At 38.2% G+C, this 15,180-nt stretch overlaps 1 protein-coding gene and 1 pseudogene across 1 annotated transcript; both read left to right on the top strand.

The window, feature by feature from the left end:
- The first annotated feature begins 6,611 nt into the window (after positions 1–6,611).
- On the top strand, positions 6,612–7,547 carry LOC102473554 (olfactory receptor 51B2-like). The gene has a single exon (XM_006151719.2). The coding sequence runs from the start codon at positions 6,615–6,617 to the stop codon at positions 7,545–7,547; it is 933 nt and encodes a 310-aa protein (XP_006151781.1). The 5' UTR covers positions 6,612–6,614.
- Positions 7,548–13,669: 6,122 nt separating this feature from the next.
- Positions 13,670–14,602, top strand: LOC102473963 (olfactory receptor 51B2-like; annotated as a pseudogene).
- Positions 14,603–15,180: the final 578 nt, after the last annotated feature.

The raw sequence follows: 15,180 nt of genomic DNA on the forward strand, positions 1-15,180 counted from the left end.
TATTTTGCTTAAGTATCTGAAAAAAAAGGTCACCTACTATAACACATAGTAGCCACTGCCTACTAAATGTTATTTTATGTTCATCAGCATTTTCCCAACAATTATGTTGTAATATAAACATCATTATTATACAATGAGAAAACAGAGGCTCAGAGACATCAAGTCATATTTCTGAGGTCACAAAACTTGTAGAGATGGAGCCAGGATTCAAACTTGAGTCTGACTAATGCTAAAGCCAGTAATATTTCTGATAACTCTAATTGTAGAGCAGGTACTCTCCCACGCCTCAACTTCAATGACCACAGTTATGGAATATGGAAAAAGTTCCAAAGACTCAGGGGACCCTAGTTACTTAACCACTACTTCTCTGTGTGACCTCATTCCCATTGTTAGGAGAATGTCTAAATGATTTCTAAGGTCTCTAATAGTTCTGACAGTCTGTGACTCTGTGAGATTTAAAAATATTCTTATATAACAACTTCCCCATGAAAAGGTCATGGCCCTCTGAGTTGCCTGTAGTGGGTAGATAGGAGGATAAAACCCTCAGAGAAATTGAATTGAGTTCTCTGGGCTTATCAAGTGGAAAAATAGGTACCTAGCTGCCAAAAAGTAAAGGAGTAAGTCTTTAGGGGATGAACTTAGTTAAAGCAGAGGCTCTTGTGTGTCAACACTGACAGCAGCAGCCTCAGTCAATGTGACAAATGTAGTGAAGACTCAAGAAAATAGGTTGTTGCTTTTGTTAAAGATGATAGCATCATTTAACCAAGTGATACATTAGACTCCACATTAGATCTGGACTTAGGATGAAAACACCATTGTTTCATCACAGGTATCCTCTCTGGGCAATATTTTTAATGGTTCCCTTCTTTCCTATACTCAAGACAAAAGGCATTCCATAAAAATCCAAGCACTCATCTCTTTACTTTGATTTCTCCACACTATGACTTCTACCCTCTGGCTTTTCTCATTTTCATCTCATTTCTAGTTTCTGTTCCCTTGCTTCATATGTGGACAAGGGAAGCTTTCTTCATTCACCTATTTTTAAGATGTTTACTGAGTTCACACTATGTGCCAGATAAATTTCTCTAAAGTCTATGTGTATAGTTGTGCTACAATCTGAAGGGTGAATAGAATTTATGCAAAAAAGATTGGGGGGTAGAAAGTTGGGATTGTGAGAGATTATAGAGGGGTGAAGAGTTGCAAAAAAGTGGGAAAATACGTGTAAAGGACACAGGTTAAAGAAAGAGTGCTCAAGAAAGTAAGGGCAGTTCAGGAGGGCTAGGATGCAGCATGAGGGAAGTTGCAGTGGATAAATCTGAAGCCAAAAGCACAAGATGACAGTGACTGTGGGGATAAACAGTTCTGATTTTGCCACTTACTGATCATGCAGCCAAACTCAGTTTATCTGGAAGATCTGGTGCTTGTCACTTGGTTTCCAGCATTTAGTAGGTGCTTAGTTACTGAATTTAAATTGTGGATTGGAAAGGAAGGATGGGAACTGCAAAAGCATGAGATAATGGGATTAGTTTTTATTCATGTGGCAAGAGGTGGACTTTGTTTCATTTCTTTTGTTTGTTTGTTTGTTTGTTTTTAAGCGGTTTAGTATTGCTAGCCTGGCAAACAATGAGATGACAGACCCAGGTTCAATCCAAGTACCCAAGTTGAGTACCTGGTATAGTTCCTAAAATTCAGGGCACAAAATCACCCCAGCAGCTTCCCTAATTCTCCTCCTTTGAGTTCTGTACAGAGCCCTAAGAAAGTTACGAGGCATGAGATTCTTTTCCCCTCCAATGCAAACACACATGGCACAGACATATGATTCCCATCTGGATCCACCCGCGACTTCCGGCCAGGAGGCTGCCGTGTAGGCAGGAACGTCTGCCTTTGAATTTGCCAGCCTAACCTGGCACTCTGAGCCAGCCCTCTCCAAGCAGTAACACACAGAACCTGACAAAGCTCACATTTCTGTATACTCCATGGTTCTATCCATCTCTACCATTCCCTTGCCTTGTCAAAAGAGGTTGACCTGGGCCAGAAACAAGTCTGCAAAGACCAAACAAATGGGTCTTTATTTCTGGAAGAGAGCAGGCAGCCTTTCCTTTAATCCAAGGAACAGATGCTGGCCCAGGAGGAGAATGAGCAGAAAGCCCTACCCATCACCCAAAGGCCATTAAGGCCAGAAATTGTTACTCAAAGCAACAGATCCCCTCCCCTACTCAGGTTTCCTGATAGCATCAGTGCCCAGCCACTGCAGAGTTATAACCATCATCATCTCTGCTGGATTTTATGCCCCAGTAGAATTGGCAACATTCCTTCTATTTGCAAACAGATTGCAAAATAAGAACCCCAGGAAGGATACAGGCTGGCCAGGCTCCAAGGACTTTCAGTAGCAACCATGCTAAATCAGGGCTGCATCCTACTCCCTGAATAACAGAAGGTGCTGGCACTGCCTCCCAGTGGCCCAGGATCGCCAGAGATGTTTAGATTCCCCTCTCTCTCTTCCTCTCTTCTACTCTCCACTCCTCCCTCCCTCACTCCTACTTCTTGGAATAAGCAACCTGCAAAAAATGAGAGGGCAAAACTATATGGAAAAATTCTAACAAGAACCCATCATTGAGGTATAAACTTTTCAGGAGTTTTTTGATATGGGGATTTTATCTTCATGAAGACTGGCTTGGCACATAGCAGCAACAAAAACTCTCCAAATCATTTTTCTCCAAGGCCGTAAACCTTCCATCTCTCCATTGCCTTAGCCTAATATTCATGATCTCTACAATCTAGCCATTTGTGTGGATGTCCTCTCTTCTTTCCTGAATAGATCCTTCTCCTGACCACAACCCTTCAGTAGGTCACTTGCTTCATTATCAAACGCAAAGGATAAAATAACAATAACAAAGGCCACTACCAGTTAAGTGATTATTTTCTAATAGGCTCTATGATCAGTACTTTATCCATATTTTCCAATCTAATCCTAAAAAAATAAAATTCAAGAAGTAGGTTCTAAACTATTCCCATCTCTCAGTTAAGGAAACTGAGGTTAGAGATTTTAAGTAATTTGCTTATGGTCATAAAGCTAGTATGTGAAATGTTTGTATTAAAATACTGTTTTATTGTGGGCTAACAGGTGGCTCAGAAGTTAAGACAGCTGGATACCATATGGCCAATGGCGTGGTCTGAGTCCCCATTCAGTGGATTGAAAAACATGCTGGAAGCGTGTGCGTGTGTGTCCTAAATCCTGAGAGAAGGGAGAAGGGATTGAGGCATGGCAATCTCCCTCCTGTGGGAGAGGGGAAGGCTGGGAGTGATTTCTCACTTTCTCTTTCTCTCTCTCCAGCAGGTGTATGCACTCTATAGCAAACACACACACACACATACACACACGTGTGTATATATAGCACATATATATATACTCATGTACATACACATATGTATTATGTGTGTGTGTGTGTGTATATATATATATATATATATAAAATTTATTGTAAACAATTAAATCACATGATTAGGCTGGCAAGTCTCAAAATACTGAAGGTGAGTCAGCAAGTAGGAGAACCAAGCTAGTTGATAGTTTAATTCTTGTTCCCGTCCAAAGTCTGGAGAACAGGGAAAATTGGTGCCATTCTAGTACAAAGGCTGACAAATTCAAGACTTGGGAGGAGTTAATGTTTTTGTTTGGATCTGTTGAGCCTGATGGTATCAACTTTTGCGTTAAGGAATCAAAAAAGACAAAGGTAGACTGACAGCATGACTTCTATCTGCTAGGTGAAGATACAATTCTGTCTCCATTCTCGAAAGAAACTGAAACCACAGGACACATCTCTGGGGCTACCTCTTTCCCCAGATGAGGCCAAAAAAAGATATCTCAGAAGTCCAATTATTCAGCATCAGGGAAGACTGTGAAGAACTGTTCTGTAAACAAACTCACAAATGAATCCTGTCACCAGTCTTCAAAGATAACATTTGCATACAGTTCTACGTCAAGACCCAAAACCTGCCTCTGTCCTGAATTTCTGTTGCTCAGGTAAGGTTCTAGTCATCATGGCAGAGTGTAATGGGGTGCCTGAGAGGAAAATCAAGAGGGCTTCCTCTTAACCTGCTCTTCCTCTACATGGATTTTGCAAGAGACCAAGTAACATAACCGAGGCAAGCTATCTGTGCTCATGAATTCTGCCTAATGTAACAGTAACACAAAATTTCCATGCCCTAGAAAAGACCAACTTTGAACAAAAACAAACAAAAACCCTGATTTTATTTTTGTTTGCTCAGCTATTTATTTATTTTTTATTGCTAGAGGGTATTACCTTCATTCTCTTCTCAGCATTTTTGGGCACACCTGCATATGCTCCCAGTGTAAATTATAAGCCACTGGGTCCAGGATTCAAACCACGGTCAACTACATGGGCGTCCAGAGACATAACCACTACACCATCTGCTGGTCCCACCTTCTTCCCCTTCTAATGCTGTTCTCTCACCTCTACCTATGTTACTTTCCACCCTCTTTCCTCTTCTTTACATGTTTGTCATTTTACACATTAGCCAATGAGGGTATTACAAAGTGTATTTGCAAGTCAGTGTCCTTACAAAATCCAGTTTTACTACTGGCACACTGTTATATCAATGTGTTAATAATACACTGACTAAATTTCCATAAATGATATAACAATTCAAAACTACCAGGTCTGAGACTGTTACTAGATTATAAAAGGCAAAATTTGTGTGTTTGGTTTGTGGGGAAGACTAGGAAATGCAGAAAAGACATATGGGGCTGACTTTGAGGAAGAAGACAAAGTGAGGGATAAGAGTGAAATAAACACAAGAAAGGGATAATGGATATCAGAAAAAAGGACAAAAAATATAATAGGATAGAGAGATATACACAAACTGCATGAACAAACCTTGTAGAAATCACAATTGCCCAGCTAAGTCAATCTAACTGAATTGATCCACGTGTAAGTGAAAAACAAGTGTTTAATACTGTAAGCCCGTGAAGCCAAAGGGCTGCATCATGTGGGAATTGTGGGATAATATTGATAGATGACTGATACAATAACTAATTTATATAAACTCTCTACATATTATTTTACTACTGTTACTTATCATTAAACTATAAATTAAGAGCAATCTCTTTGTGTTAGTTTTGTATTGGTATGTAATAAATTACCACAAACAATTGGTATGTAATGAATTACCAAAACAATACTCATCTATTATATCACAGCTCTGTAGGTCTGTAGTCTGATAGGCTTGACTGGTTTGTCAGTCTAGGATACAATAAGAACAAATCAAAGTGTCAGTGGAGCTGGCTTGTATCTGAAGTCTCTGAGAAAGAATCCAGTTTCCAGCTCATTTAGGTTGTTGGCAGAAGCCAGTTTCTTGTGATTTGTGAACCTGAGGTTCCTGTTATTTTTCAGACTGTTGACTGGAGCACTCCCTCTACTTCAAAAGGCTTTTTCCCTTCCTTTTTATGTGACTGTCTTTTATTTCACACCAGCAACTGCCCCTCAAAGTCTTCTCAAACTTTGAATCTCTCTGGCTTCTTATTACATGACCAATCTCTCCAAATTGGTTTGCGGAAAATACACTTAAAGGATCCTAAGACAGGAACAATTCCATTCAAGTAATCTCTCACTTCTTTGTAAGCTAAAAGCAAACTGATAGTAATTTTAATTATATTTGTATAATCCTAAGCAGGATATGTTATCATATTGACAGCCTCAGCTATTTGGAGAGGAAATCCTGAGTAGGAAGGATGGATTTTTCATTATATCTTCCATACCTATTTAGAAAGTTGCTGGGTTTTCTTTTCCAATATATTCATTATTTTTATAGTCTATGTAAACTATTATTTATTCTTTTTTTTTTTTTGAGAGGTTTTTAGCTATAGGGCGCATGCGCTCGCCAGACAGACAGAGACATAGAGACAGAAAGTGAGAAATCACCCCTCAGGGAGGATGGTCACGCCACAATCCCTTCTCTATTCTCCTCTCGCGATCTTGGGCACGCACACACACGCATCCAGCGTGAGTTTTAAGCCATAGGGTCCAGGACGCAAACCGCGGTCGACTACGTGGGAGTCTAGCGACATAGCCATTATACTAATTGCTGGTTCCCCTACTATTATTTATTCTTAACAGTCCTTTGATGGGGTGAGGTGTATTGAAAATGATGTATATGGTAATATCCTTAATTTGCATGTCAAATAAAATGAGGGAAAAGGAGTAATAAAAGCAATACCTATTGAAAAAAAAAAAAAAGTCATAGGTGAAGCTGAGGTAGTATAATCTGAGTCACAGTGTCCAAAACAGTACCTTCTGTTTGCTTTACTCAACTCAGGATGTTCTATAAATGTAAGCTACATACTGGAATTTTAATAATTGGTGCCAAAAACTAATGTGAAATATCTTATTAATGACTACTATGTTGATTTTGAAGTGATCATTTTTTGGCTATAGAAAAAGGATTAAATAAAACATTATTAAAATTAATCGTATCTCTTTTTTTATTTTTTTAATGTGTCTATTGGAAAATTTAAAATCATGAATGCAGCTGTAATTATATGTCTACTGAAGACTGGTGGTCCAGAGAGTGTTTCTGTTTCTCTTCCAGGGTCTACTATGTGGTCCAACATCAGTGCTGCCCCATTCCTACTGACTGGATTCCCAGGACTGGAGAAATTTCATCCTTGGATTTCCATCTCTTTCTTTGTCATCTACGGCTCTATACTTCTTGGCAATGGAGTTCTCCTCTTTCTAATCAGAGGAGATCATACCCTTCATGAGCCCATGTATTATTTTCTGGCTATGTTGGCAGCCACAGACCTGGGAGTGACTTTGACAACAATGCCCACTGTACTGGGTGTTCTGTGGCTGGACCACAGGAAGATAAGTCATGGGCCCTGCTTCTTTCAGGCCTATTTAATCCACTCCCTTTCTATAGTGGAGTCTGGAGTCTTGCTCATAATGGCCTATGATCGTTTTATTGCCATCTGCAATCCTTTGAGATATACCTCCATTCTCACCAATGCTAAGGTGATAAAAATAGGTCTAGGGGTTCTACTGAGGGGATTTATGCTTATTGTGCCTATAATTATCACCCTCTCCGAATTCCCCTACTGCAGATCCCATGTCCTCTCCCATGCCTTCTGCCTGCACCAGGATGTGATCAAATTGGCCTGTGGGGACATCACCTTCAATAGACTTTATCCTATAGCCTTGGTCTCAGTAACTGGTTTCTTGGACTCTATGCTTATCCTTATTTCTTACATTCTAATCCTTAAGACTGTCATGCGAATTGCCTCAGGTAAGGAGCAGGCTAAGGCCCTAAATACTTGTGTTTCTCACATTAGTTGTGTGCTAGTTTTTTATGTCACTGTGACTGGGCTAACCCTCATTCATCGATTTGGAAAATATGTACCACATATAGTTCATATTATCATGAGCTATGTCTATTTCCTCTTCCCCCCATTCATGAATCCAATAATCTACAGCATTAAGACCAAGCAGATACAGAATGGTATCAACCATCTTTTTTCTTTTTGTAGAATTTGAGCCTGTTCAATGACTTATGGGACTTATCCCAGTTGCAGAACAAATTTCCTTAGAATAGACTGAAGCAATGCAACTCAGAATCAAGAGGGCTGGCATCCTTGTCATTTAAATGTCTCAGTGTCTTTGCTCTGATTCTTAGTACTCTCATCCCATCCTCCTCACTCCTCCATCACCCAGGTCACTGTCCTCTGTACTGCCGCTTTGTTTGTTAGATTGGTTTTGGTATATTTTGTCATGTTCTATTCTGGTACTGTCTCTAGTCTTAAAGGCCACCTGAGGTCAATAATCTTAGATATGGATGCAGAACTCCTAAAGGAATAAAATAATAAGTAGCTTGATGGAGTTCTTTGTCACTGTGTAGAAAACAATTCCCTATTCCTGTATGCCTGACAGAGTATCAGAAGTGATGAAGGGCCTTGTTCCATGTGTACTGCATGGTTTTAAAATGGATCAAAAGGAGATAAAAGTGAGATATTCACACCAGGAGAAGTCTTGTTGCCTATATAACCAAAAGCCGAACAAGAACTTAGATTTCAGTGGTTGCTGGCATGGCTATACACCCACCAAAAGTTAGTGGTAGGTCTGGCATTTGCCACCAAATGGGATTAGGGGCCCAAATAATAAAATAAATTTTTGTTTCCTTTACACCTGAGTGTTCTGTTCTTTGTTTGTATTTTAGCCTCTGTTTTGGATAACCTCTATAGAAGATTAATAAAAAAAAAGATACTAGTCACAGAATCATTTTTATACAGAGAAAACACATTGCCTTTTGAATGAATTGAATGTGGTAGTGATTAAATAAACTGCTTTTAGAAAAATTGAAATTGTATAGTCTTGAAGTAATAATATCTTTAACAAGGTGAAATGATTCTTCTCTCTTTTCAAGTTTAGCATAAAAACAAATGATTAGTGCAAGAGAATCAATCAACGAATAACTGATGGTTTTAATTGTTAATATTATGCTTTCCCTGTGATTCCTACCTTAGTAAGTGGAATTGCTTTCCACTCATGTAAAATCAGAATGCAGATGTCATTTTTCACTATCTTCCATCTTACTCAATTGCTACATTACCTTCTAAACCTTAGAATTTCCTTTCCATTCATTTCTGTCCAGCGACCTTGATAACATGCCATGCCAACAAATTCCTCACCTGGGTTATTACAATTGTATCCAACACTCTCCTTACTTACTCTTCCCCTTTTCCAATGTGTTCCTCATAGTTTAGCCAAAGTAATCTAATAACAATGATTATATGACCGTGATCATTACTTCAAACAGTTTGTTCTTAAAGTTATAACTCTTTTCAAGATTTGCAAGATCCTTAAGATTAGAACTTGATACCACAGATTCATTTTGCATAAAAAATTTCCACATGCTCTGTTGTTCTAGCTTTACTTGATTTTTCTTTGAATTGATAATATTGGTATTTTCTCCAGTCTCATGACTTTCATATCATCTTCTTTCTGTCTGGAGGTGAATTCCACCACCACTTACAATGACCAGAACATTTAATATTCTCTTTCTCATTTTCACTTCTCAGTTTAAGTGACCATTTTTCTAGGAAGTTTTCCCTGATGCCAAATATGTTTTCTCTGTGGTACATAGAAAACATAGATGGTACCATGTATGCTGTAATGATAGTGTTATGAAACTTGATGGGAAGTGTTTTTTCTTCATAGTTCCCATTATATGCTTAAATTCTGTGAATAAAAATAAAATTATGTTTTTTGTTGTGGACCTGCCATGGAATGAGCAATGTCTAAAAATAATATAATTTTAATAGGAAAAGTTGATTGTTTCCACATATAGCTTGTGGATCAGAACTAATTTTTTTAAAGAAATAGAGAAGGGACCAGTTAGTGTAATGGCTATGTCCCTGGAGTCCCACGTAGTTGACTGTGGTTTGAGTCCTGGACCCGATGGCTTAAACTCACGCCAGGCGCGTGTGCGTGCATGCCCTGGATCCCGAGAGGAGAATGAAGATGAAGGGATTGCTGCGTGGCCATCCCTCCTGGGGGATGATTTCTTGCTTTCTATCTCTCTCTCTGTCTGTCTCGCGAGCGCACACGCCCTATGGCAAAAACCTCTAAAAAAAAAAATAGAAATAGAGAAGACAAAATGCAATTGTAATTCATAAACTCTAGGACCCTTGAAGGTACATGTTAACCTGAGAGTATTCCCTTGATCTTTATGATAAACAAGGAGAAGTACATTTGTGGTTTCTTTAATCTAGATTCTGAGCATCCCGGTATTTCATAATCATGCCTGGGCAACCCTTTCAGATGTCATTTGAATTTCTGTTTTTCCTCATCCATCCTTGGGGAAGTCTGAAATGCCCAAGGACATTGATTAACTTCCAGACAAAAGAGAGAGAAAAAGAAGATCAAGGAGTTTTCTGAGTATTTGTAAATATGAAACTTTGGGGAATTGATTTATTTGTATATAAATTTGGTCTCCTGATGAGGCTAAGTGAGGGCATAGTCCTGGACTGAGTCCTCAAATAGAGCAGGAACAGGTCCCCATTCCAGCAACAAGGCTGTGAGTGCCAGAATAGAAGTAGGGAGTGATTCCTCTCATTCTGATGTTAGGTGCAATCAAGGAAAGCATTCAGGAATGTTTTCCATGGGACTGCTAGAAGGAAAGCCCACAGCTAATGTGGGAAACATCTGCAGCACAAACTTTTTTCTTCCTTACGGCAAGTGTATTCATGGAATTGTGCTAGATTTAGGGTTTCTGCTCTAGGACCCTTGATTTAGCATCAGGATAACTGTGAATGCTCTGAACAATATATGGCATTCTGTGTTTTTACCCAGTTTTTGTGCAGAGGTTTGTAGTTTTTAACTAGATCAAAACAATATATGTGTGGATATGCATGTGTGTTTATTTAAGAGTGACTCTCTTAGAAATGGCATGGGTAATTGTCAGTGGAACTCGCTAGGAAAAACCTGACACTCTCTCTGTGTCCTGTCACATTAGGGTTTATAGGCACAGATCTCCCATCCCACTCAGGAAAAAGGGAGTGCAAGCAATGAGAAAATGAAATGGAGATGGAATTAATTGTCTTCCCCATTCACTTATTTGAATTTTGTGATAAAGTCACTGTTTACTAGTTTCTCTTGGAGCCCACACATCTTTCCTCTGTTATTTCTTCATACACCAAGTTTCCTCTGTCCTTTGCACTTCTCCCTATCTATTACAAGCTATGTTTTCATACTGATTGTAATGGGCTATTTCTATGGACATGTGTGTCTGTTTTTCATGTCTTGGGAAGAATGTTATGACTATGATTATTTTTTTTTCATCAAGAAAAATGTTATGGCATGAAAATCAGGTTAGTAGAACATTTTGAAGGAACAGGACTCACACCTGTACCTTTTTTTTTTGTGTTTTTAGCATTGTGGATCATATTGAAATATTCATGGCAACAGTTAGCATGAAAGTACAGGGAGATTAATAGGTCCAATTGTATACCCCTAGTCTACACTGAGGGCTTCTTTGGCAAAAACTGTACTTACTAAAATTTTTTTTTTTTTTTTGGCGGAAATCAACACATTGATAACCATGTGCATGGCATGCACTCACTAATTGTGGGTAGAGTTAAAATAGTGATCTTTTCACTGGTCCCAGATGAAGTTGATGGATGGTGTTTCTACCATTTAGGAAGGTTTACATCTCATATAAGTCAGCATTTGAAGGACAATTTATCAGCTATCAATCAGTTAGGACACAGAAGAGACTTGGGAAATGACTATGGAAAAAAAAATGCTCTGAACTGAAAGTTGCATCCCATTTTCAGAACTATAGATGTCCCACAAACATACAGGAAAAGATTCTTATGCCTCTGTTACCCTTTCAGAATAAATAGTAGAACAGTCTTTATGAAATTTTATTACACAGCAGCAACTGGGGAGGAGGCATGCAGTATGGTCCCATAGCTGAGGAAGCTGATGATTGTGAGCCTCATTTGGATGGTGGTATCTTGGCTCCTAGAAGCCCCACACTCTTGGTTCTGAATGAACATAAGGGACCTCTAAGTTTGGGCCAGCTTTGTCCTGTTTACCTTTTATTCCCTAAATTATGATCTTCCATATCCTTACCTATGTCCTATTTCTTTGCTGTTTTTTTTTTTTTTTTTTTTTGTTTTTTTTTCTGACCCAGACTAGCTGAGGAGGGAAATATACCCTTCCTGTTTCACAGTATCATTCGTTTTTCTGATTAAAATAGTAACATATTTTCTTTTGGGCCTTGATTATTTTATTACTAATTTCTGCAAAGACCTACTTAATTTTCAGAGAAGTCCACAAAAGTTTTAAAAGGTTACTATAGTCTGTAAATCTAGTTTTATCGTTCTAAATTTATATTCTTGAATAAACACAAGAGCTTTTCTCTCTCTACTATTTTACCCTTCAGGATAAATACCACTAATTTTCTACCACTCCAGAACACTTTTCTCTTTCTATTGTAATTGTTGTACCATACATGATTTTAGGCATAAATACACTTTTAGGGATAGGACAATGTTTGTACAATAATTATTTCAACTTTTTTTTCTTCTTCTTCTTCTTCCCTTTTTTTGTTGTTGTTTTAGGGTGTATGTATGCACTCACTAGAAAAAGAGAAATAGAAAGAGAGAGAGAAGAGAAAAAAGTACCCCTCAAAGAGGATGGCCATGCTGCAATCTCTTCTCCATTCTCCTCTCAGGATTTTGGGCAGGCACGCACACAAACCTGGTGTGATTTTCAAGTCCCTGAGTCTGGGGCTCAAACTGTTCAGTCAGCCATGTGGGATCCAGCCATCTTAACCATCACACCACTATTTAGTCCCATTATTTAAACTTCTACATTATTCCAATGTGCTTTAATTTAGGGCACTCTTTTTGTTGGTAATTTCAATCTTGGTAAGTACAGTGCTTATGGACATGTGACTTCAGAAAATTTTCTAGCACAGCAGTTAGAATCTACATGATTTGATTATGATCTATTTCTGTTATTAAATCCATCTTATTAAGGAGGTGCAGATTCCCCTGCTCTGTGCTAGAGACCTATCTTCATGCTTCTGAATTTATAAGACGGCAGCAGAGCAGATAATATGTGTGTGTGTGTGTGTGTGTGTGTGTGTGTGTGTGTGTATTTGTATTCTGGCAACCAAGAAAATGCAAGCATAGAGGCAATGACTCACATCCTTATGCTGTGGGAAATGTTAAAACGTTACCAGTCACCCAACTGTAGCTCATTACAAGTGGAGTGTTGGAGAGATAGCTAGAGATAAGAAGAGACATAAGAGAAAGAATTTGAGATTCAATTGTGTCAAATGATTGAAGAAATTAAATAATTCACTGACTTTCACTCTTCAAAAATAGAGTGGATAGGGAATACTTTGAGGAGTGCTTTTTCAGGCATTGCTGGGCACTAGAAATCAACTTGGGATCTTAACAAAATATAATTTTTGAAACAAGGCATTTTGATGGGTTGATGCTGTTGGAGGGTGTATTTCTAAAAAGTCCCCATGGTTGTTAGTTGTGGGCAATTTGTGGCCCACAGTGGTGGTAGTCAAGCTAAAGAAAAGGGACAACTATTTGAATGGCAAAGCAATTAGAAATGGTGGTGATGCATGCTGTGTTCCATTAAACACTGACATTCAATTTGAAAAAGAAACGAAAGTTCTCTGAACTAAAATTAAGTGAATCTTTATTATAATTGTGAAATATAAAATCAAAATTCAAAGTAAATATATTCAGAAAGTTGCCAAACACAGAAGAACTAAACTAGATTACTACACATTTGTATTTATTTACCTTATTTATTTATATTGACACTGTTGTGAATATTTTTTAACACACACAGTAGTTAGGCATGATGTTTTAAGAAAATCAATAAAGAAAAATGTGATTATTAATATTTACCTTTCATTAGAGAAAAATCATGTTTCCTCATCTCTACTACAGTCATCAAATGTTAACTCTTCTGCAGGGTAATAGGTGGGGAGTCAAATATATCACATAAATCAAATTTAACCCCAAATGCAAAGATTATGATTGAAGATATTGTGATACATTTCTACCAAAAATGGGGAGTCCTGAGTCAAGGTTACCAGAAAACTTCCCTCAAGCTGCGAATGCACTATGTGGTCCGACACTAGTGTGTCCCCTTTTTGCTGTCTGGCTTTTCAGGTCTGGAGGCAGCTCATCACTGAGTCTCCATCCCCTTCTGCAGTGAATGTGTCTGTGCTTCTTGGCAATGGCACTCTCCTCTATCTCATCAAAGATGACCACTGTCTCCATGAACCCATGTACTATTTCCTGGCTATGATGGCAGGCACAGATCTAATAGTAACACTGACCATGATGCCTACTGTAATGGGTGTTTTAAGGGTGGATCTCAGGGAGATAAGCCATGGGGGCTGCATCTTGGATGCCTATTTATTCACTCCCTTTCTATTGCTGAATCAGGTATTCTCCTTGCAATAGCCTATGACCGTTTTCTCACCATTCATAATCTTTTGTGATACACTTTTATTATCACCAATACTAGAGTGGTAAAATTAGGGTGGGAGTTTTTATGAGAGGTTTTATATCCATAATGCCTGTAATCTGTGCTTTTTTTTCATTTCCATATTGTCACTTTCATGTCTCACTCATGTTTTTTGCCTTCACCAAGAGGTCATGGAACTAGCTTGTGTTGATATAACTTTCAATAAACTGTATCCTATAATCCTGATTTCTTTTACAGTTTCCCTAGACTCTCTGATCATCTTCTTCTCTTATATACTAATTCTTAAGACAGTCATGGGCATTGCTGCTGGTGAAGAGAGAGCTAAGGCTCTCAATACCTGTCTCTCCCACATTGGTTGTGTCCTCATCTTCTATGTGACAGTGATTGGTCTATCATTCATCCATAGATTTGGAAAGCATGTGCCAGAGGTGGTCCACATTATCCTGAGCTATGTCTCTTTTCACTTTCCACCTTTAATGAATCCTATTATTTATAGCATCAAGACTAAGCGAATTCCATATAGTATTGTCTGTTTTTTATGTAAACACAGAAGTGGAAGTTAATCTCTGATGTGGGCAATTGACCAGGAAAGATATTAGGATAGTTATGGTTCTCTGGATGGAAATCTATGAAATTACACTGTGTCTAGAAAACCTCATGTGGCAGCCTCCACTTTTTGAAATGGTACACCATGAAACTTTTTAGAAGACTGCCCTTTAATTAATAAATTTTCACATATTTAATTGATGTGTTTATTTGTTTTTCTGTATGCTGTATTCTCTCTAAATACTATTTAGAGGATAGAAACACTTCCGATATATATGGAAGAGTGTTGTGTGATATTTGTGTTTTGTATATTCAGTTGATTATGTCATTTGACATAAAATCAATGAAGATAGGAGGCATTCTGCTGATTAAGATAAACCATCTCTGAAAGACAAATAACTGTGTATCTTCTTTAAACAAACATCGACTGTTTGCACTCTGATGTAAACTAAAGGACTTGATGGTAAAGAAATAGAAAGAATAATGGTAAATGCCAGAAAATTCATAGGCATTGGAGTTGGGTGGAGTGGGGATGGGGTCATAGAGAAAATGATTAACAGATACGAGAACGCATATACACAAATGAAATAGCTAA

Source organism: Tupaia chinensis, unplaced genomic scaffold (assembly GCF_000334495.1).
Source record: "Tupaia chinensis unplaced genomic scaffold, TupChi_1.0 Scaffold000325_1, whole genome shotgun sequence".
NCBI classification, from domain to species: Eukaryota; Metazoa; Chordata; class Mammalia; order Scandentia; family Tupaiidae; genus Tupaia; species Tupaia belangeri.